This window comes from Cornus florida, unplaced genomic scaffold (assembly GCF_030987335.1).
Source record: "Cornus florida cultivar Cherokee Brave unplaced genomic scaffold, ASM3098733v1 CherokeeBrave_3.0.0_Hap2_Chr08, whole genome shotgun sequence".
Classification (NCBI taxonomy): domain Eukaryota; kingdom Viridiplantae; phylum Streptophyta; class Magnoliopsida; order Cornales; family Cornaceae; genus Cornus; species Cornus florida.
The window spans coordinates 85,253,849-85,278,390 of NW_026775578.1; the positions used below are offsets into that span (position 1 = coordinate 85,253,849).

At 35.2% G+C, this 24,542-nt stretch overlaps 1 protein-coding gene across 1 annotated transcript; it reads right to left on the reverse strand.

The window, feature by feature from the left end:
• Positions 1–2,705: 2,705 nt before the first annotated feature.
• On the reverse strand, positions 2,706–24,262 carry LOC132268246 (kinesin-like protein KIN-12E). Its single transcript, XM_059769069.1, has 22 exons — positions 23,791–24,262; positions 22,149–22,304; positions 21,984–22,067; positions 21,593–21,712; positions 20,717–20,830; positions 19,828–19,920; positions 18,894–18,983; positions 18,697–18,767; positions 18,490–18,564; positions 18,241–18,328; positions 17,542–17,600; positions 17,128–17,191; positions 16,774–16,839; positions 14,093–14,251; positions 13,913–14,017; positions 13,446–13,681; positions 12,507–12,576; positions 12,346–12,399; positions 12,187–12,249; positions 5,543–5,602; positions 5,341–5,420; positions 2,706–5,078 (listed from the first exon to the last, which is right to left on the reverse strand). Exons 1-22 carry the CDS (start codon positions 24,037–24,039, stop codon positions 2,984–2,986), a joined length of 4,251 nt encoding a protein of 1,416 aa, XP_059625052.1. The 5' UTR covers positions 24,040–24,262; the 3' UTR covers positions 2,706–2,983.
• Between the last annotated feature and the right edge of the window lie 280 nt (positions 24,263–24,542).

The window sequence follows — 24,542 nt, forward strand, 5'->3', positions numbered from 1 at the left end:
GCCCCAAGCCCCCTTGAATCAAGGCTCATTGCATAGTTGTGAGCAATTGACTCAGTTGTATTAAGCAATTGGGTTTTAATGAAAATAATTGTTTTTTGATGAAATTGATCTCTTGTCTTATAATTAATTTTACTTTAATCAAACTCAAACTATTTTTATTGTGGGAGTTGGTGGCTAAGGGCTTCTTTTATCGGTTTAAGTAGTGATCATGCAATGGTGCTTAATTGAATATATATGAATGAATATTTTGATAATTCATGCCTAGGGAAGACGAATTGCACTGCACCCTAGATTAGAGTAGTTAGATAGACAATTCATACAAACCAAAGATGAGTTATGGCTTAGTATTTATTTATATATGCCTTCTTAATTGAATTAAAGTGTACTTGTAGCCACTTGATTCCTAAATATACATAAGTTTGAATTTCTCCATAGTTGAAGCAATTGACCATGTTATGAGGCTAGTAGTGAAGTCAATCCCTAAGTTCTTCTCACCTTAATCTCACCCTTTGTTAATTTGGTATATTTTCAATTAGACTGCAATTTAGAAATAGAAAATATTAATCATCTTTCTCTTGAATTAAATTAGGATTAATTTTATACTTGGCAATCCACCACAATCCTTGAGGCTCGACACCCTTAACATAGCCCTATCCTACAAGGATTCGTTTTATTGCGAGTGGTTTTTATCATTGATAATACATACATCATGAATGATGTTATTTTGAAGATTCAATGCAATTTTTTAAGTTTGACGATGTCCATAGAGCTTTATTTTTCATGTTCGGTTACTTTGGGGTTCATTTGAATAGGTTGGAGAAATGATCTAATCGGTCATTTCCCTTTTGGGCATCATCTAACCGGTTAGATGGGGTTATCCAACCGGTTAGATCAGGGTTGGGTGCCCATCTAACTAGTTAGATGCTCCTTCCTACCCGATTAGTTGTATGGACAGTGTAGGGATTAGATGGATCCTCAGTTTTTGCATGCTCTCTGGTCAAGCCGTCTAACCGGTTAGATAAAATCATGTACCCGGTTAGATGAGCTGACATTTACTGTTTAACCCCAAATTTAGTATATTCACCTAATTACCCCCAGACTTCAACCAAAGCACATAATGACCATAGGAAATGACAGTAATGAGTTTAGAAGCTATAATGAACATACTAATTAACTATTATACCCTTGTGGACTTTAGAGCTATCATAATGACGTGAAATGACCATAGTACCCTTGTATGACCTCGAGTTTGGGTAAGGACCTGGTTAGCGATCTGGATCCCCGGGTTTGGGTCGGTACAGGTAGTATCTATAAGTGGTATCTAGCTTTACTATGGAAGTATTAGGAGAAACCTAAAGTTGCTCACTGTTGCTCTTTCACTGCATATAGTTTTCTATATTTTTAGCTTCCTCTGAGGTTCTAAATATTTCAATCTCTGTGATGATATAACAATCTATATACAGAGATGGGTGAAGACTAGTTCACTGGAAATAGTACTTGGATAATGTTAAGTTTAATCTTCTTGTTTTTTATTTATTATAACCATTATTTGCAAAGTCTTGATTCTACAATATGGCAAAATGGTAACTCGATCATATGTGTGTTTTTATATATAATTGTTATAGAGACCAAAATTATATGCAATTGAACTCTTTGAATTTAACTGAAAGGTGAATTGATATCACAAGTGTTTGGTATCAATTTGTCACGACTGTTTCCGTACGTGAGAAAGACTCAAATGATCATCTTTCTGGACCTGTAACAATGCTTCTCAAGTATGGAAGTGGTTCATCCAGCTAAGTGCGGAGTGCGAAGAAGATATTCAGTGTGCCTAGTGCACCATCAGAGTTGTTCTTGCACTACACGTGCAGAAACAGACGGCTTTGATTGTCTGGTGCACGATGCATCGGGCACACCGAATATATTCTCGTAAGTGGGAAGGGTTGCAGTATCTCTATTTTTTCAATCCAGTCATCCATTGGTTCAATGCTAATAGGCTCACTAGGAGTTTAGTTAATAGTGTTCTCTGATGTCTACGGGGTCAGAGAAATAGGAGGCTACATGGTGGCTCTTCCATTCCTGCAAGTCAACTAGCTCTCTTGTGTACGTTATTGTCCATTTTGTATTAAAAAAATTCAAACACATTTAAGTGGGAAAAATAGATTTTCTGGTGGGGAAGACTCAAATGATCTTCTTTTTTGGACCTGTAACCGTGCTTCTCAAGTATGGAAGTGGTTCATCCAGCTATGTGAGTGGGGAGAAGATATTTGGTGTGCCCGCACCTTGCACCAGGCACGTCAGACCCGTCCGTGCACAAACACGGGCAGACACGTGCATGACAAGCATGAGAACGGACGGCTCTGATTGTCAGTGCACCGGGCACACCGAATATATTCTCATAAGCGGGAAGGGTAGCAGCATCTATATTCTTTCAATCCAGGCATCCATTGGTTCAACAGCTTTTGATGTTATTGCTTTTGTGATCTTAGTCTGGGGCATGCCCTTGGTTTGGTTTTGTGTTGGTTTGTCAACCACCTCTCTTGTGTACTTTATTGTCCATTTTGTATTAATAAAATTCAAACACATTCAGGGAAAAAAGCGACAAAAAGAATTGATAAATTAAACAGAGTAACTAGAGAAAATTTCAACCTTGATGTTGTGTACTTCAGAAAAACTTTCGCAACAAACGAAACTATAGATCTTTACCCGAATGTGCTATGATCTTTTTAGACTAATAGAGTAAAGGTCTCAAGCTGATAAACATCAAATCTGCTTGCCCCAAACATTTGGATATATTCATGTCATGTTAACAGGATATTTATTGAATACCTAAAAAGGCGACACTGCTTGATTCAACACGATAATATTAATCAAAGCTCATTTACTAGTGACAATCATAGGGGTTTAGTTGATACAAGATTCAGATTTGGTTTCACCGAGTTTGAGGTGAATTAATCAACAATTACACACAAGACTGAAACTGTCATTGACCATCATCTGCAAGCAATGACTTCAATTCTTGAACTGAAGTCTGAATATTTTGGAGCTCCTCCTCTATTTGATCAGATACAAAGAATGAATTGCACCTTGTAGCATCCAGCAGCTGAGTCTTCCTCTCCGTGGCTGCCGCCTTTTCCATCTGCAACTCATTTATTTTCCTCAATTCCATCTGGAGCTCTTCTTCCAACATTTTCATCTCTTCCTCCTTTAACTCTGCTTCAAAAATACATTGATGGTATTCAAGAATTATATTTTCAAACTCAAGCCTTCCATTCTCTTTCATCTCCAATACCATCTCCTTCTCTTGAATGTTGCTCCGAAGCCTTTGTTCGTTCTCCTCCATTGCCCTTAAACCTTTCTGTACCTCCAAATGGATAACTTGCATTTCACTGTCCACCTTCCCAAACTTCCTGTTCAAATCCTCAACTTCGCTTCTCATGATCCCAAGCTTTTCCTGTGCTTGCTTCATCTCAGTTTGTAGCTTGGTCTTCTCTTCTTCAGACTTCAGTAACTCAGTGGCCTTACCACCCAAATGCCAATTTATTTGTGGCGAGTCTGTTTCAACGACATTATCAATGGCAAAGAGAACCTTTTCATGCTCCTGTCTACGATTTTCTTTCTCTACTTTTGATTTTAAGCACAAAAGGTCGTTCCTTAATTCAAGTTCAGATTGTTGAAACCTCCTCTTAGCATCCTCAATTTCATCTTTCTGAGCTTGAAGGCGGGCCAATTCCTCTTTCTTTTGGTCCACATAAGATGATGTAGCATGTACCCTTGCCCTTGCTTGGACTTCTCGCTGTTCAAAGTAACCAACCGAGGAAGAAAATCTTGATAGAGAGTATTTGATTGCCGCCATTTTTTTATCAATTAGAGCTATTGTACCCTGCATGTCAGAAGAAATTAGTTTGAGGGCTGCGTACTCCTGTTGCTTCGCCTGAATGTTATCTTCTATTGCTTCAATTTCTCTTGAGAGCTTGTCGACTTCAATAATTGCTTTCTCTAGTGATCCAAATGAACTGATAGTTGGGGCAGAATTTAAGAGCTTTTCTTGTGCTCTATCAAGCTTCATTCTAACAATATTTAAATCATCCAACATCTTCATTGTTGTCAAGTTTAGTGACCTTGCTTCAGTGTCAACATTATCTTCAACATCAAGCTGATATCCTGCATGTGTCTGAAGAAGACTTCCCTCTCTGTCCTGCACATTTTGTCTGGAAAAAGCATTCTCTTTTGAATTTCTTTTTTCCTCAGATATAGAAGGTCCATCCAACTGTAGACTATCATTTACTTCCAGAATTTCAGCATGATGACTGGAACCTTCCTCCAGTTGAACTTTTGCTACACAAGATACAGCAGGATTCTCTAACTGTATACCTACCCTTTCATTTTGCACATACACTCCAGACAAACCAGTTTCCTCCTTCGAAAGTTTCCCCACAACAGAAACAGGAGCTTCATCTGAATTGGGTTTATCCCCTCCATCCCCTTCAACAAGCTTCTCTTGGCAATTAAATTCTCTAATTTCAGTACAGTTCTTTCCACCAGAAGAAAGTACTCTTTTAAAGTCATCCCTCTCTTGCATGGCTTTCTCATACAGACCCATTAGTTTCTCATTCTCTTCATGCATTTCCATGAGTTGATGCTCCAGGTTCTCAGCTTCCCTTCTCATCTCCACCACCTTTTCTTCAGCAAATTTAATTAAGTGACTACTGTAATTTTCAGTGTTGACTCGAGAATTCTGAGCTCGGTCATTTCTTTGATCATTATTTTCTCCAACAGCTGCTTCATATAATTCAATCAATTTATTATTATCCTCGATTAGGACCTTGAGTTTCATTTGGAGTTCATCATTTTCTTTAGACAAAATAATTGCTATTTCATGAGCTTCTGCTTCTCTTTGGCTTGCAGCTGCAATAGCGTCAACCATTGTCTTAAGCTCTATCTGATCATTCAGAGAAATATTCAGCGCTTGATCGGTTGTTAGAGAAGGTGGCTCGATTTGCAATTTATGTGTTTCTTCCTTCATGGCTTTCGAAGATCTCTCCGCTTCTAACTCTGTTTCCAAATAGTTAACTTGCCTGCAAGATTTTCTTAACTAATAAAGACAATGATGACCAGGAAGAAAAATCATTCCTTAAATATGTAAAAATAAATAAATAAATAAAGAATTCAACATTTTGTGATAAATCATCTTCTCAAGTAGAGGAAAAGCCATCAGATAAGAATAAAGAAAGAGAAAGGTGGCAGGATTAATCACACAAATACTGAAACATCACAAATTTTAGCTGCTATAATGTGTTTAAATATTTGGGGCAAATTCAACAAAATGGTAACTTCTACCTTTCCAATTTATCTTTTTCTTCAAGGCACAAATTTAGTTTCTTGCGGATTGTGTCCATTTCTGACTGATTTTGAATAGCCTGGCATGGATAGAATGCTATTTGTTAGTAAAGTAATGCTCATATAGAACTTTGAAAGAAAAAAAACACATAGCAACTGCTTCTAGAAAACAAAACAGAATTTAGATTTGTAGTAGATATACCTGCATACGAAGAAATTCGTTCTCCTCATTAATTGAAGTACGCCAAGGTGATGCTGACTCCTGTAAAGGAAAAATATATGCAATAAGCAAGAAATTGCTAGCACTTGAAGGGTTAAAAATGTAATCCGTATTAATTAATGTATGTCAAATGCAAGCAGATAGAATATAACCATATTGTAGGATAAAGTTAATATTCATGCCTATATCTCGCCAAATAAAAGAACTCTAGAATGCATATACTGCTTTGAAACTACAAATTGCCAATGATATGGACCTCAATAATTTATATAATAATGGATATTACAATAATAAGTCTAACAAAAATGACGATGATGATGGTGCATTGTACTTGTTGCATCTTTTCATAGGATAGTAGACATGGGTCCCATAGCATAATTTGACATGGTGCAACGGACAAAGATTATGACAATCAAAATTACTTATAAAAGAAACTGACCGTACCATGAATGATAGGCAGATAAGCAACATACAATTTCAAAGGGAAAATCACATAGAAGGAACCCACTGACATGGATGGTTCTGAAATATGCAGATACCACTGAGAATAAGGTCATGTAAGGCATAAGATAATGCTATTTTCTTAAAGAAAGATGCTGCTACGGTGCTACATACCATACCCAAGTCTGACAGTTAAGTACCTTGGACTTTCAACGAAAATATCCAAAATCATTAATCCTTTTGAGAACAAGATTCAAACTCCCTGTTTGGGACCAGAAAAACAATTTTAACAAGTCATTGAGTTTGACTATTTAAGGATTTCTGCTGGTGGAACTGTCCCACCGCATTTCTTTTCCAAATGATTGGTGCATGGAATTTTAGAGGTCTGAATAGAACTTGTATGCAAAAAGAAATCCAGAATTGGATTTATTCTTCAAATTTATATTTGGTTTGCCTTGTGGAAACTAGAGTGAAGATGAATAAATTTGCTAGTATTACTAGTATTAGATCTTGGAAATGGATTGCCGATTATAATGATCGTTCTGGAGGAAAAATTTGGTGGGGTTGGAATGCAAATCTGTTTGATGTGGTGGTTTGAAGAAAACAGAAATGAACAAAAGTCTTCTTACAATAATAAGGAAGACTATAAATACTCCAATCACCGTTGGAGCCCAGATTTCCAGGGAGAAATCTGGGAAAAATCCTTAAGAGGTTATACTCTGAAAATAACTCAAATGTTATTGATAAAGACTTGGTTACAACCGATAAAGACGGCTGTCCCTTTTATAATACTCCTATTAATGAAAATTGACTTTTCCTAGAATGACTTTTAGAATCCCCACACAGAATTAATAACACTTTACCACTTTCCTAAGTATACTAAGTAATTCCAAAGCTTAGTAAAACAAGAATGACTCTTTGACCTTTTATTCAAGACATTTTCCAAAGCACCATTAATTATTTGCACCAGACCCTTCTCCTTGAAGAAAACTCGCCCTCGAGTTTGAAACAATTTACCATGATCAATGAAGAACCTGAGTAAAGCCTTCCATCCTTTCTTCCTTATTTTACATGCTAGATCAAAGCACAATAAACTTTTGTTACAGACAAAGAATAAATTTGAACAAACTTGCAGAGCTCTTTTGTGAAATCTTCAAACTTGCTTGGTAACTAATGCAAAATTGGATAGGGTTATCGCCAATTGTCAGTGGTTGACTACCTTTTGTGATTCTAAAATTGTTCTATATGCTGCATCTTTGTCCAATGATTATGTAATGATCATCCATACTTCCGTGAATTGTGCAGAAGGCCCAAAGCCTTACAGATTTCTAAAGATTTGGTGTCTTCAATCTGAAGTGGAGTGTATTATGAGGAAGCTTGGATGGAAGAGGCTTCTGGGAATCCTATTTACTGTGTTATGAAGAAATTTAGGAATGTTTAAGGGGCTATAAATAAGTGGAATAAGGAAAAAGGCCTTGTACCTACTCGAGTTGATTTGGCTAGACAGAAGATGGGGTTCGTTCAGCTGCAGCTCTTGAGACATCCTCTAAACTGCTTAATTCAAGAGGAAACAGAAGCTAAAACTGAGTAAGATCAATGTTTGAGGTATGAGGAGATATTGTGGGCTCAGAAGTCAAGGATCACATGGTTGAAGAAGACAGATAGATGCTTAGCATTTCCATGAAAGAGTGAAGTCAGAGAAGAGGTTAGAATTCTGTCACAGTTCTTGAGAAAGAAGACGGCTCTCACTCAGCAGATCGGAAAGGAAGTGAGATTGAATGGTGCTTTCATTACTTTAGTTCCTAAGAAGTGTCAGAGTTTGAAGATAAGTGATACAGACCTATTTCTCTTTGTAATACCTTATACAAGGTGATCACAAAGATTTTGGCAAACAGATTTAGTTTTATACTCCACTTGCTTGTTGGACAAGAACAATTAGCATTTATTGGAGGAAGAAAAATTCAGGACAATATAATTCTTTCTCATAATCATGTGAAATGCTTTAATAAGAAGAATGGAAATGATTCCACGATGATGAAGTTCAATTAAAGAAGGGATATGACCATGTTTATTGGAATTTTTTGTTTGCTGTGCTGCAATCCTATGGCTTTTGTGAGCATTGGATTAGTTGGGTAAAGGCTTGCATTTCTACAGCTCATTTCTCAGTTCTTGTTAATGGTGTTTGATGCAGTGCAAATGGAAGAGTGCTCTCTTCAAACAGTTAAAGATCCTTAGAAGACTAGACTGAGTTTCCATTAATAGATGCAGCTGATGGTGTGATCAGATTATGTGTTTATTTATGGGTCTTGAGTCATTTATAAATCTTTTTTTTATTTCATGTTTAGGATATTAATTGTCATTCTAGTTTTATTTTATAAGTCATGCGCCTTTTATGCGAGTCATGTGACAACTTAAGGACTGTTTAGTCATTTTTTAGCTCTTTATTTTGTGGGTGTTTAACCTAATTTTCTAGCTTGAATTAGCTCTCTGTTTTCCCTTCTTCAGATTATTTCTTTTCTTTCATAGCTGATTGCATTAGTTGGTATCAGAGCAAATTCTGGTCCAGTGGTTTGTGTATATCTCTCTTTGGTTTTGCAACATGCTACCGAGAAGAAGAAACCCGCCTCACAGACCAGGGGTTCGGTCTAATCAGAACACATCAGTTGATCAACAAGTGCTTGATGTGATAGAAGATCTAAGAAGGTAGATTGAAGCTTTAGCTTTGCGCGTTGCAAACCCCAGCCCCTTCTCAAGATGGCGTCGAATATGAGGAGGAGGACAATCTGGAAGAGGATTTTGTTAATCCTTTTCGCAGAAACACAGCAACCAGACCAGCACCCATTCCATTTGAAGAAAGGCATTGGGATGGTGGCTTTATGGTGAAAATTCCAGAATTTGTAGGATATCTTGGTGGAAAAGGAGAACAACCACAAGAAGAGGAACCTATTTATGATAAGGATGACGAGTCCAATGAGAACACTTATATAATTTGGAGTGAAAACGCACTACAACTGCTAAGCGGTTGGTGGAAGAAAAATTAAAGTTGATTAAACTTCTACTACAGGATACGTGTTCCACCGAGTTTTGTGAATCTACCCAATGTTAAGAGGAAATCTAGTAAAATCCATGTAATCTTTCTTAGTATAAGAATATTATTGTATCTGATTCGAGTTCGAAAAAGAAGAAATAAGGGATGGAACGCCGTGCTCAGATTTTTTATTGGTCATGGAAATTTGCTTCTAACTTGAGGACGAGTTTTCTCTCACCTAGAGGGACTGATGCAGTGCAGATGGAAGAGTGCTTTCTTCAAACAGTTGAAGATCCTTAGAAGACTAAACTGAGTTTCCATTGATAGATGCAAGCTGATGGTGTGATCAGATTGTGTGTTTATTTATGGGTCTTGAGTCATTTATCTAAGTTTTAAATCTGTTTTTATTTCATGTTTAAAATATAATTGTCATTCAAGTTTTATTTTATATTTCATGTGCCTTTTAAGTGAGTCATGTGACTTCTTAAGGACTGTTTTGTCATTTTTTATCTCTTTATTCTGCTGGACAAAATACTAGCCTTTAGATTACATTTATATGAAGGGCTGGGATTAAATCTTTGCTAGGGCAGCCCTTGTGTCTTACAAAAGGGTTGATCCAAGTTGTAATCAGCAGCCTTTTTCATATTATCAATATATTTAGTCTGCCGTAGCAGCTTTATACCTCTCCCTTTCCTTGGGATTGAGTTGTGGGTGTTTAAGTTATTCGTTAGCTTAATCTTGCTCTCTATTTTTCCCTTCAAATTTATTTGTTCTCTTTCATAGCTGATTGTATTAGTGTTCCTCAAGGTTTGATAGTTATTAGACAAGGATGCCCTTTGTCTCCTCTGCTTTTAACCTTAATTACAGAGTGTTTCTCCACTCTTATGGAAGATGGGGTCAATAGGGGTGTTATCAAGCTGAGTAGACCAATGGAGAAACTGCGAATGAAGTTTCCACATTCCTTTTTTGTTGATCTGTTCGTGATTGTTTCAGCTCATTTGGGTACTGCTATGGAGCTTAGAAGGATTTTCAAGCATTTTGCAGAAGCTGCAAGTCTTCAGATTAGTAGAGAAAGGAGCTCTGTGGTGTTTGCTAAGTCTATTAGAAGGGAGGCTAGTATCAAAAGGATCATTCAGTTCAGGAATGCTTCTCTTCCTATGGATTATTTGGGACTTTCCTTGGTTGATACAGGGTCAAGGAAATGTCATTTCTCAAAGTTGTTTGATAAGATATCAGATATGCTTTCATGGAATGCCCTTTCTCTCTCTCTTGCAGGCAGAGTTCAGTTAGTTAAAACTGTTACTCTCTTATTTGCATCATTAGAGTTTTGTTTTCAAAATTCCATGGTCCTGCAGCTTTCTCGTTGAGAAGAAAATTAGGGAGAGTTCAACAAGAGTATGCACCATTTAAAGTGAAGTGAGGGTTCTTCTCCTATTGAAGAAATAAGGTTTGGAATCAGGAAAATTGAAGACTTAGATAATGCTGGTAAGTGTTTGATGGTTTGGGATTTTATACAGAAGAAAGAAAGGTTTGGGGTTTCTTTGTTCTTGGTTTTACAAGAAATTTCTCAAGTATGTGAACTATTAGATTTGTATTACGAAAAAACAAGATTATTATATTTGGAAGAATTTACTGGGGCAAGGGAAATAGTTTTGAAACAGGTACACTTCAGATTGGTAGAGGAGATAAATTCTCTTTATGCATGGATCCTTGGGCTGATGGTAAGTCCTCGGAAGAGAGATTTGTCCCTGGTTTATGTAGAGGTCTTGGGAAATATGATCTGCTGCAGAACTTTATTACAGAGCAACAGTGGACTCTGCCTACATTTTGGCCTGCTCAGATTACCTCATTAAACGTCATTCCCATTCATAATGGTTCTGATGCTACTGTTTGGAAGTCTAGTTCTTGTTCATTCAAATTTGCTTGGGATGGATGTCATTCAAGTAGAAGGAAGGTACATTGGAAGAATCTTGTGTGAAACCAGTATAGACCCAGGGTCTCGTTTACTGCTTGTCTTATTATGAATGAAGCCTTTCCACCTTCTGTTTTCTTCAGAAGAGAGGTATGGTGTTGAACTCTCTGTGCCATAATTGTTATGTAGGTGAGGATTCTAGAGATCACCTTTTTGCGTCTTCCTCCTTGGCAAATCAAGTTTGGAAATGAATTTTCAATTGTTTGAATATTCAGTTTCAGAACTTTTCTTATTTTGACTCCATGGTCCAGTAATTTTTGTTGCTAAAGGGAACAGCTTCAGGGGTAGAATTTTAAGATGTATTTTTTCTGCTACTCTTTGCTCTTTGTGGAGAGAGAGGAATAGTAGACTACATGATGGACATTCTAAGGACACTGCTAATATTGGTAGGGATGTGATTTGGAAAGCTTTATTTCCTCTCAACCTCAGCTTGGAGAGCTTGATTATATTTTTTTATGCTGATGTACTTTGTTCTTTTCTTGGCTACTTTGGTTTTCCCTTTTTTCTATGTTTTGGAAATGGAGTTTTTCTTCTCCATGGTTGTATTCAGAGGGTATGCCCTCAGTTTTCTCTATACTTTATTTTTGTTTATATACAAACCCCATTCAGGAAAATATATATATATATAAATAAAAATAAAACTATTTAAGGATTTTTCAGGCTCCGATTTTCACAAAGAATTATAAGAATGGAATGATAAAATTGCCAACGATTATAACTAGTACTTTCATCACCAAAGGAGAAAAATGAAAACAATAGATATTGTCAGTTTCATACAAAAAAATTTATATCCGTTTCAAAATCAAGCTACAGTGTCAGATGAAATTCACGCTCACTGCCTCACAAAGATCCAAACATTTAAATTCCTTAAGTAGACAGGCCCTTGATACAAACACTCAAATTCCTAAAGTAGTCAATCTGGATTCTCAAGTTTCCTAGTCAACAACTGCAGGGGTTTTAATTTTCATATTGAATTCCATGTCCTTGTAGACTACATTCAAATATTAACAATAAGGACTACAACAGCCCTCATTGACTCAAAGTTCTCAGAACTATATATTGGATCAAAAGTAGTTTATCAGATAAACTGGTTAAGAAGCATTACAGCGTTAAACAGATGATCCATTGTTGAACTGATATTTCCTAGGTAGGCTGGAAAACATGACAAGTTAAAGTAGATCTTACCTGACCAGAAACCAGTAGATTACAATCACTGTGCATGTCCATCACCAGATCTGAATTTCCTTTCTGTAGCATAAAAACAATTACAAGTTTAGGTTGATGACATATGCACACATTCAGAAACAATTCACCTTCAAGCCTATAAAGAAGATTGAGAAGAACCTTAATGAAGGGGTCTGATTCATGCATTAGTTTCCAATCAAGTGCTTCTAGCAACTGCATATTTATTCATTGAGACAAATTATATTCAAAACCGTCAGCGTTTAACTAAAAACATATGAATGACTAAGAACACAGGAGTAGAAAAAAGAATTCCAAATAACCTTGGTCTGTAATGTCATAATCTGTTCATTCATTCTTTCACGTTCACCTTCTTCACAAAATGACTTCAATCTGCATGTTAGTGAACAAACAAATTTCAAGCTTCCTAAACAACTGGGAAAAATATAATTTCAGTAGTCAAAAATAATTGATAGGTTCATTTAAATAACTTCAAACTGAAACATAGTTGTTAAAGGCGCGCCTAGGCTCCAAAAAAGCCCCAGGCTCAGCTAGAGTGCCTCAACCTACAACAAGCCAGGCTTACGCTTTTTTGTAGGCTCCAGGCTCAAAAAAGGCACGCCTTGTATTTTTTAATCATTTATTTATATCATTTTCTTTTTTATTTAATGACTACTAAATTAAGACGTTCTATATCATATATCATATTGTTTAACCTTTTGAAATATTTGACAAAATTCATAAATTTATAGTACACTACTTGCACCAACTGCAGTTAGTACATGTTTACGAAGACATATAGTAATATATGCTTAAATATGCATTATTATTTCATATATGCCTTACTTCGATCAGGCTTGCACCTTATACTGCGCCTTAAGCTCCAGAAGGCCTTTGGCGCCTTAGTGCGCCTTGTGCCATTAACAACTATGAACTGAAACATAAGGTGTTAAGTATATCCTGATGGAAGTAGAAAGCATCTTTATCTTTTTTATCCCATAAAGACAGATTATATTTCTATTGTGAATATTGGTTTTGCTCCTTACTGTTTAAATACTCCGTTTCCAACTCTAGTTATTATTTATATTTTAAGCTATGACATGATTAGGTCTCAATTGTTGAATTTCCAAAGGATGACTGGTATATTCAGGAAAATATTTTCACATTTTCTCTTTCATACTATAAAAAACTCTAGTTGATTCTCTGCTTGCGCATATATAGTTGAGTAATTCGGATAATGTGTAAATAAACCAGTGACATGCCTTCTGATTTCTTCTTTTAGTCGTAAGTTTTCCATGGCAAATCTTGTTACTTCCTGGTTGCGATCAACCTGGGTGCGTAGGACCTCTATTTCTTTCAAATGTTCGTCCTTTTCTTTTAACAAGTGTGTCTCGGCTGATATCTTTCCGGATGCAACTGCCTCCAGCCTCTTTATTCCAGCTTCTCGGAACCGTAATCTCATTTTTAGGCCTTGTATCTCATCTTCTCTTTGTTTGGCCTGATTCACCCCACAAACAAAAATATTGGAGGTAACAAGATCATGGTTCTTCTCAGATAGGGGGAAAAAAATTAAAAAGAAAATGAAGAAAGAAAGTAGGCATTTAGTAGTTTTGAAGCAAGCAACTTCATTCTCTCTTAAAAACTCTATAATCTTTGATGCATGTCTCAGAACACTTCACTATCAAACTCAACAAGCAAATGATAGAAAATGAGTTTCTTTTAAGCATACCAACTGCATTGCTGCCTGACTTTCAGCAGCCGACGCCTGCAATGCAATATCTTTATCCTTTTCCCTCCGGAAAGCCCCAACAAGGGCAACTTCATACTCTTTCTTCTGAAAATCCAAACAAAATAATTAGAACCAACATGTCAAACATTCCTATTCAATCTCAAGAAAGAATTGTTGTACCTGTGACATCCTTTTATCAGATGTAAATGGACTGAATGATCCATGAAGCCCTTCCCACTTAAAGGATCCTGGAGAACCTGGAAATGACACCGTCAAAGCATCACTTTCATGGTTTTCAGCTCCTCCATTAAGAAAACTCCGCAGACGAGATACTTCTTTCTGGAAATGAGAGAAACAAAAATATATATGAACAAATGTCTGCAATCATCAAAAATTGATCAAAGTGAACCAACTTACCTACCTACCTTAATTATTGGAGGTAATAATTTCCCAAAAATAAATAATTTTAATAAATTTATTCAAAACAAAAAGACAATAGCAATATGTCATTATAAAACAAAGATTAGAACTACAATTTACAAATTCACTGTATACAGTATAATTAGTTACTTTACCTATTTATCATAAATCAACAAATTTATTTGCAATGGGCAAATTTTGGTACTTGTAATGAATGTTCAAGAACAATAGAGGAAATTTCCATCACAAAAAGGACTTGTATAGCTGTAATAAGTCAAATCATACAAAATCAAGGACCTAGCATACAGATCCATTTTGAAGAAATTTCCAAAATTATCGCACAAAACAGGTAATGGAGGAGCTGAAATTTCCATACATGTAAATAGTTCCAGCACCTAAATATAAATAATTTGCATTTAGAAAAAAAGGAAAAAAAAAAAAAAAAGTGTTACGTGAGAACATCAAAATGTCCAATGTACTTGTTTTGTAAAAAAAACATATTAGTTCATGATATGTGTTCACACAGTAAGATATGTATCCATCAAGTTTATCATATGAAGGAACATGAAATTTGATCCAAATATATCCTCTATCTCAATAAGTTGCTCTGTTATGTGCTTTCCGACATAGTGTAGGGCCAATGACCTATGTTGAATCCTCTGTTACATGGTACTCCCTTCATCCCATATTAGTTGCCCATTTAAGGAGTAGAGCTTTTTAAGGGGACATGCAATTATCGCATTGTCCCCTTTTAAAATTATGAAGTTGTATTATTAAGTTGAGAGAATTTTTTAAACGTTAAAGGGTATTTAAGGAGAGAATGCTTTTAATTTGTTTTGAAAACAAAATGGGACAACTAATTTGGGACATCCCTAAAAGGGATAGTGGACTATAAATATGGGACACAGGTAGTATTTTACTTCACGAACCCATGTGGACACAACATAGGCGTGGGTACATGATATTTGTTTGACTGACAAACTCATCAAATACCCCGATCCTTCACAATCAAAAAAGGAAGCACTTATAAGCATAATCAAATGAACTGTGGTAAAGACACAACATGGGCGTGGGTACAGGATAATTGTTTGACAGACGAACTCATCAGATACCCCGATCCTTCACAATCAAAAAAGGAAGCACTAATAAGTATAATCAAATGTACTATGGTAAACCAAATGCCCATTTGGTTTACCACACAATACATTTGATTATGCTTAAAAGTGCTTGCTTTTTGTGGATTTTATACAGGATGCTGATAAATGATAAGATATGGGAAAAATGGTAAATAAATAAGTATTTGCAGAGAAGTGACTTTTGGAGCTGTGTTCCTAAGGCTCATCATTCTGCAGCATGGATAATATTCTTCAAATAAAGCCTTCTATGTTAGAGCAATGCAATTTCCAGGTTGGGGATGGTTGCCAATTCAGCCTATTCAGGTTGCTTACAGATCCTTGGTTCAAGGGTCGGTCAAACTCTGTTGCGCAAGTGTAGGAGTAGGCTCTGCACAGGTCTTGATAGACACTCCTTTGTATCTTCTATCATCTTGGATTTCTCATTTGATCCACTGGGAGTGTTTGCATCTATAGGGGCTGCAGCTTCAAGACTTAACTCTCGTTTTTCCTTCTAAATGATGTTCTGTTATAGTTCTTGCTTTGTTAGATTGGTGTCTATTTTTCTTTTGGCTTTTTATTGAAAATGGTTCTACTCATTTGCTTTAATGTATGTGAAGGTATGCCTTCACTAACTTCTGTACTATTTTAGTTTTTTCTTTATAAAATAACCCACCCACCCCCCATTCAGGGGGAAAAAGTATGCATATTATATGTCTACTTACCCGTATCCAACTTTTGAACACGAATCCCTGAATTCTAAGATTTGGATTTGTTAACAACCATATACTCCAAAAGCTTAAACTGTTGGAGAGAGTGTAAGTTTACTATTTAAATCCTTCAACACGCCCCCTCATGTGTGGCCTTTTTTGGTCCAACTCATGTTTTTCAATTTTAATTAGGGTGACAGTAAGGTTTGAACTCAAGATCTTTTGACTCTGATACCATGTTAACAACCATCTACTCCAAAAGCTTAAGCTGTTAGAGAGGGTGTAACTTTAATATTTATATCCTTCCACAGGATTAAAAGGAGGTTCAACACTTAGACACACCCGCACACGATACACTTACCTAAGTCCCGGTAACATAGGTTGAATAATCATATAACAAGAAAGTGCCATTTTACACGAAAAGGCAAAGAACATCTAAACACCTTGGTAACTTAGTCCACAAACTTCAAAGAAAGTTGATTTGATCCCTACGTGAATTTTTTTCAAAAAAATGCCATTTTATGACATAATTTAAATAACTAGAAGTTATAATATCAAGCTTCTGTATTTCACCTAAAAAGTAAGAAAGAAATACAAGAACTCAGGATGTGCATAATACCTTAAGCTGTTGAATTTGCATCCGCATGGCAAGGACATCGCCAGAAGCATCTTCATTCACAATGGCCTGAAGTGTACAACAGCATTTAATTGGTAATAGTTAAAAAGGAAAATATTTAAGCACATCAAATCAGACTGATGTAGAAGAGCCCAAAGGTTAAAATTAATTGCATTAGAGTTTCAGAATGACTCAATCTATTGTAATTTTAAGATAATTCTTAAAAGATAGAGAAATGGAAAAAGGACCTAGATAATGCATTTCGAAGGGCAAACTTAAACCCACAAAATGTACCCATCCTATATTGAGATCACAACTAGTATGAACACATAAAAATGGTGAACAAATATAACATACATGGTTCTTAATGAATTTAGCACGTTGTGCAAACTTCAATGTGCTTAGAGTCTCCAATGAGCAGCTGCAATAACACCAAAAAGAATGTAACATAAAAGTATATTTATCCCAATAAATAATCAAAAACTTGTTGAATATACAGAAAATATATGTTCATCAATGTTTAAATTCTCATAAATCTATAGTCACTTGAAAAGCAAATGAGTTTGTGGAAGTCAAAAATAATTTAAGAATGTCTGAAACTTAATAAGATACCATGTAAACAACCTCGCCTCCCATTCAGTTGAATTTTAAACATAAACTATTGGTTAAAACATAGTCAGTCCAAAAACGTAAAAGGTAAAAAGACCATGCATATAGAAAGTGAAGCTAGAGGCTGAACTAAACAAGTATATATAAACAATATTTACTGACCAACTTGACGGACTAATATTTGCAATTATACTCGTTTTTGCATTCCCTCCTAGAGAATCCTGAAAAGGAAATCAGAAAAAGATAGTTATGACATTTCTGTGTTGGTGCATGCCTTTGGATAATACAAGAACTTCAAACTTTCCATGTAACAACAATCGCATACAAAGCAGACTTATGCTATACAACTATGTAAACTTCCGAGTTCTTACCTAGTCAACCACTCCTAGAATACTCAATTGATTGGACAAATAATGGATAATGGCCTTTAAATCATGAGTTCTTTTTTCCCCATTATTATTATTTTTTTTTTTAACCACAAGTTCTGTCCAGTCAACACTTTCTTCCACGAGCTAGGTTCATAAATAGTACTTCACATGAAATTTTAGTCTGTCACTGAAAACATTCTCGACTCTGAACTAGAATTTGAATAGGAACTTTATCTGTACTCAATATAACAAAAGAAAATGAAGTCCTTTGTATTAAAAACTCAATTGCCTAGCTAACAGGTCTTCTGAACTATTGAACACTATGCACATTAAAAATTTCAGAAATAACCAAATTGAAGCAGAAAAATATACTATAAATTGAATTATTACAATTCAATATCTGCTAGATGTGATATTGATTTATGAGTTACGACGCTTCTACCAGGAAAAGGAATGTGCATTTTGGTTTAAGATTTTACGGTAAAACTATTACCTGAAGCAAAAATGTGAGCTTTGAATCCCGGTAAGGAACATGGAGCGACTTCCCATTAGATGAATTTACAAGGTTCATAATCACAAGTCTGCAAATTTCAAAAACAAAAACAAGACTAAAGTTAACAGAGCACAACAAAATAGATTCACATCCTATCCCATAGTTAACAGTAAGAAAAGACTAATGATGCTCTTCTTAATCAACATTAGAACATAAAGGACTGATTAATGGAAAGTAGGAAAAACCAACCCCAACGTCGAAAGGGACTTGTTAATGTTGGTGGCTTCTTTTAGGCGTTCACCTTCAGCTCCAGAACTCTTCTGCCTATAATTAAAAATAAATGTGATATAAAATATGAAATAAGATGTAAGTACCTGAAAAATCTTTTTATAAAACAAAAATCCTCCATTGTCAAATGACTCGAATCTTTCACCCTACTCTATTCGACAATGTTACCTTTCAGAACCTGCCAAATCCACTAGATTAAGCCGAGCAAATCGGTGATGTGTTACACCTTGAGATTCCCACTATAAATGAACAGTTGATTAGAATTCTAACACCAAAGTAAATTTAAATGAACAAAATGGCTCAACTAATTAAACTATAAGAGAAATGGGGAAGAAAAACAAAAAATTTAAACAGTAGCCACTCACCTTACTTTCGATGATGCATGTAAAAACACTATGAGAACGACTGCTTGCATGATTCATATTAGTTGCAGCTACCTTTCTGTTTGCTGCACCCTGAAACACGACATATAATTAGTGCCACAATATTGACCTTAACAAAATCATGCCTATTAAAAATATAGTAACCCACCAAGGGCCTTGTAGCCTGATGGTACTTCCTCACCTTCCAAAGTAGAAGGTCGAGGGTTCAAGTCCCCGTAGGGGGTGTGTGAGTGTGTTTCTTGCCAATGAAAAAATAATAATATATATATATATATATAGTAACCCTACCTGTCTACTATCATGTAACTCTTAGTTCCTTAAATCTAACTACCATCTAATTACACTCATGTTGCATGTAAAATATTGAACCCAACATTAAGCAAGCACTTAAATTGAATACCAAAGCAAGAATTATCCTCTATAAAAAACAGTTAGAGAGTACTACGAAGTATAAACTTGAGGGGGAATTTAAAAAAATAAAAGCTAATAGTGTATGGAAAAGTCAAGTATTGTATTTAAAATACATGCTTGCTAATGCTCGAATTCCAATTTAAGCTTTCTGACTTCAATTTTCTCAGTTTTACACAAAATATATAAATGCTTTTAAAAAACGTTTTTCTTTTGATTTTAATATGAAAACTATAAGAAACAACTTCTAACAATAATTCCATTCTCTCTTACAAAGCTAAAACAAAAAAGGAAGAAAAAAAAAAAACACTAGACCTGGATGACCCACAGCCAAGTAAGTTGATACGCATTTAAAGAATCAAATTTAAATGTATAATAACAGTTAATCAATAAAATTGTATATTCCTTAACTAAATAACATATACGATTAGATTAAAGCATAAGAGTAGTTGATTTGCTGAGTTTAAGTACTACAAAAGAAGAGTAAATAAACAAGGTAATTTCGTACTTGAACAAGTTGTTGAATCACATCTCGAGCACTTGTAACTTCTACCTCTGTGAGGTTATCTACAAAGACCCCTTTCTTAGCATCTTCCCTTATCTGAAACGTGCCCCGACCACAGCTTTCAAGAACTTATTTCAATAATATTTATAACTAAATATATATATATATACATATATATAAGTTGTATTTTATAATAATATAACAAAAACAAAATTTACATAATTAGTCATTTCATCATTTAAAATGTGACAAGGCCCACAAAGATATAAGGCAGTGGGGCGAGACTTCTAAAAAACATGTATAGATGAAATATAAAAAATAATGAACTACGCCGATGAAATTTTCAACCTGTTGGTATCAATACCTGTAAATTCAACCTGTTGCCCTCTAGGTGTTCTTTATGCTGCAGGGATGTAGACACTAATGATCATCTATTTGTTGCATGTGAGTTTACACAGCAAGTTTGGTTCTGGTTTGGAGGGTGCTTAAGTGGAATAAGGATCAATTTGCTGAGATCAGAACTGTGACTACTCTGCTTACTTGGTTTCAACAACTTTATCAACACTCAAGATCTCTTAAAAGTTTGTTTGTAGCTGCTCTTTGGGTATTTGGCAAGAAAGAAATGCTAGGCTGCATGATACTAGCCCCAAGGATCCACCAGCAGTGGCAAAGCAGGTGCAGTGGGAGGTTTTGGATGTCCAGAATGCAGTTTTGTCTGATGTCATACATTAGGGCTTGTTTTCAGATTTTTGTAATGTATTGGAAATGGACCTTTTCAATTTGTTTTTCTTTATGGTCCTTAGCTAAGGGTATGCCCTCTGTACTCGTGTATTTCACTCTTTATCTATAATACAACACAACACCAATTATGAAAAAAAAAAAAAAAAAATACCTGTAAATTCATAGAGGTTGGATCTAAAAGATCGAGAATTTGTTCATTATATATTTCTAGAAAAGAACATTTACAAGTAAATCTTAATTTCTCTTCCCTGCGTGCCTCCTTTTCCTGTAACACCACAATTGAAACATAAAACTTTGCATCAAAATTCTTGGCACACAAGTAAGAAAAGAAGCATGGAATAAAAGAATCTAACTGTCAAAAGTAGAATGAGAAATGATAAATAGAATTCCAATCTATATTTGAATGTCAAATTTTCAATATGACATTAATAATTTTCATATGCAAAAAAAGCCAACATCAAAAGCTTTCCATGTACAAAAAGTTTAAAATGTTAATAATTTTCATGTGCAAAGGCCAACATCCACGATTTTCATTTCTAAAGGCCTTTTTTATTTTTTTTTTAAAAGTCCAAAGGCATATTTTACTCATATACAAGTTGGAAGTACTCTAACAATTTTACAACCAAGAGTATGTGCCAGATAGTTGGAAGAAGAGAAGAGTATGAAACTTCTCCACCAAAAGGAGAATAATACAATAGTCCCTCAATATCCATATTGCCAAAATACTACCAGAAGAGTGGACAACTTTTTTTTCCCTGAATAAGAGTGGAGAACTTGTCTAACATAGGGAAAATTATATAACAGCCTCTTCAAAAACCCTATTCATCTTCATAACTATGTGATCATAGGAAAGTTACTAAGATTACAAAATGCTCAATATCATTTAATTTCCACTTCTAGCAAGAAAGTATATACTTATGTATAGTGTTTATAAAGAACTCGATGGTTTATATCACTTTGCAACTGAGACAACCAATATTCCTTGTGATCCCAAAAAAGTAGGAGTTTAAATTTGGACAATATATACCTTCTGAATACTTGAAAACAGTGACTCAAAAACTCGAGGGGTCATCCCACAATTGACACTATGTCTTCGAGTGCCTCCTTCAATATCTCCAAGCATTGTGTGAGTTTTTCCACTTCCAGTCTACAGTTAAACCATTAGAATTAAGAACGTGAGAATATAATCATTATCAAACAAGCAGTTATCAGTAGGATTGCTCATCATAGAATTAGAAAATTATACTCTTTAAAAACACACCATTAAATCAAGCAAATATCTTCTATAAAAAATTTCCATGCAAAGTAATGAAATTGTCTACTTCTTAACCCCCTATTATCAAGATACTTCATATCATTTAAAATGGATCCGTTGAGACAGAAACATAGAACTAGAATATATGAAATTGATGACTCACTTGGCCATAGGCGAACATGCAGCTGTTATAGCCTCCCATGCAATTTTCCACCATTGGCACCCCAGCCACTTTGAATAACATCTCCTGAAGGTCATTAAAATAAAGTCCATGATGTGAAAAAAATAAATAAAAACAATACACAATATTAATCTAATCAACTAATACCTGGCTAACATTCTCATCTGCAACAAGATCAAAAGTAAAACGTGATTCTGGATGCCCAGTCCAAGTAATTGTCTGGGAGCTTTCCTGCTTAACACATTTACCATATCCTTGCAGAGATATCTCAGAACTACTCAGCGGACGTACTCTTATTATAACCTGCATATTTTCATTTAAATAAAAAATTAAAAAATCAGTCAAAATTGAACTGAATTGGTCCAGTATCAGAAGTTATTTAAAATAGCCAAGGGCCTGATAACTTATACATGGAGGCCACAATCAAACATCTTACTTGTTAAAACCATAAAAGCTTCAGAACATCATTTCATTAAAAACAGTTCTCCTAAAAATCAATCTATTTCTTTACCAATTAAAAAAATATACATCAAATCCCTCATCAAGTTTCACCAAACGTATTAATAAGAAGGCTTGAAACTGTCCATACTATTCATCAGTCGGTATAAGACCGAGTTGAACATATCCAATTGCCTACATGTCACAGACATTTCATAATAGGTTTCATCAACATACTGGATGAGCTAAACATTTCTCATTTGAAGCCATATGACACAGCACAGTTGCAAGATATACACTCACTTGACTATATTCCCCTTCTCGATGAAAAAGCTGCTTGTGTAATGAAGATGTTTCCCCAACTTCTTCATAATCTTCTACATCTATCATGTCTAATGTGATATATCTATAGTTTGATTCGTTTTATGTTTAGCCCAAGATGTCACTCCTAATTTTAGGACTTTAACGATAACAAAAGAATCAATAAATTTACTAACGATAATCTAATTCTACATTTACATTCAATACTAGAAGTTGTATTCAATAAGTGAACTTCATGACCAGTTAACATAAGCCTCTTAATAGTCTTTTAATTTTTTCTTACCATTACATTGTAATCATGCTTAACCAAAGAATAAAAACATTAATCATATATGATCATTCACTGCAACACTTGCTCTTTTTAAGACAGCAACAGACACACGTATAAAAGCATGGGCGCAGCATGCCGTACTTGCATGAGAAGAAAAAAACATGAAAGAATACATCACAACTTGCATAACTAAAAATACATGAACTAGATTATAATATAAAAATCATAAACTTCCATTTATGTTTAAGACTGCATGGAGACAACGTATTATAAGTATAACATATGAAACTATTCTATTGTTCGAGTGATTTTAGACTACAGTCACTAGTTATGCAATCAACAACAGTACTTACAAGTTCTAATTTGTTCAAATATGATTGCTGTCACCCAATGCATTTACACAGGGTTCCAGATATACCCAAATGAAGTCGCGTACCACTTAATTCCTAGTTGTATTTAAATAGTTGTACCGATGAACCCTAATGAAGTGTATGAACTGCCAAATTTCGCTTCAGTCTTGTTTTTTACCCTCAATTTGGCTACACAGAAAATTGAAGAAACCAAAGCAAAATCGAAGTTCAAAATTTTAGGAGTAAAAAGGGGAAAATCACCTCAGCTAAGCCAAAGAGAAGCTCAGCCAAAATGAACAAAAATCTAGTAGTAACAAAAAAATTGGTACTATTTCTAGTACTTACACTACATGTACATCTACTGACTAACCACACGCGTGGAAAATTTTGAATGGTCCTGAGTCAGTACCTGAACATTGTGATCTTTCCAGAAAGAAGGGTCTTCAGTGATTTCGAAACCCTGGTTCGACATTCCATGATCCTCATCTACATCGCCAATAACACTCCGCCCTGTAGAATACTGGGAACTGTTCTTCTCTTTGGTTACTGATTTGAGGAGATCCGGAGAGCTCCGGACTGACGGCATCGACTCCAAAGAACGTTCATGGAAACCAAACCGGCTTTTGATGGCACTCGCTGCTTCCGATATGAACGGCATTGCTCCTGCTCACTCGATTACTTTTCAAACCCTAACCTTTCAAACAGATGAAGTTTTCTGTATATGGTAGAGAAAACTGAGAAGAGTGTGTGAATGTGTGTGTGTGACAGAGAGATAAAGGGGTTTCCGTAACGTTGATGAAAACTAAAAGATTTGTTTTAGGAGAGAAAATGCGTGATCAGACGGTGTGGACAATTTTGATGAACGGTCAGTAAGGTTTAGGATTCAAATTTTGTGGACCGTTTTAGATCTGAAAATTTTTGAATGATAAGAGCCAATTTGGTGTTTGCGCACGCTGAGTTTCAAGTTTAACGCTGCAAAATTACAAATAACTCCCTCTGCCTCGGGCCGAGTATATTGGACTCAACAGTGGATACACACACCCCCAGCCCCACGGCCCACAAACGAAAATTACTTTTTTTAAAAAAAAAAAAAAAAAAAAAAAGAACCCGTTTGATTATACGATAATAACAATAGGGTAAGAAAATTAAAAAATTTAAGAC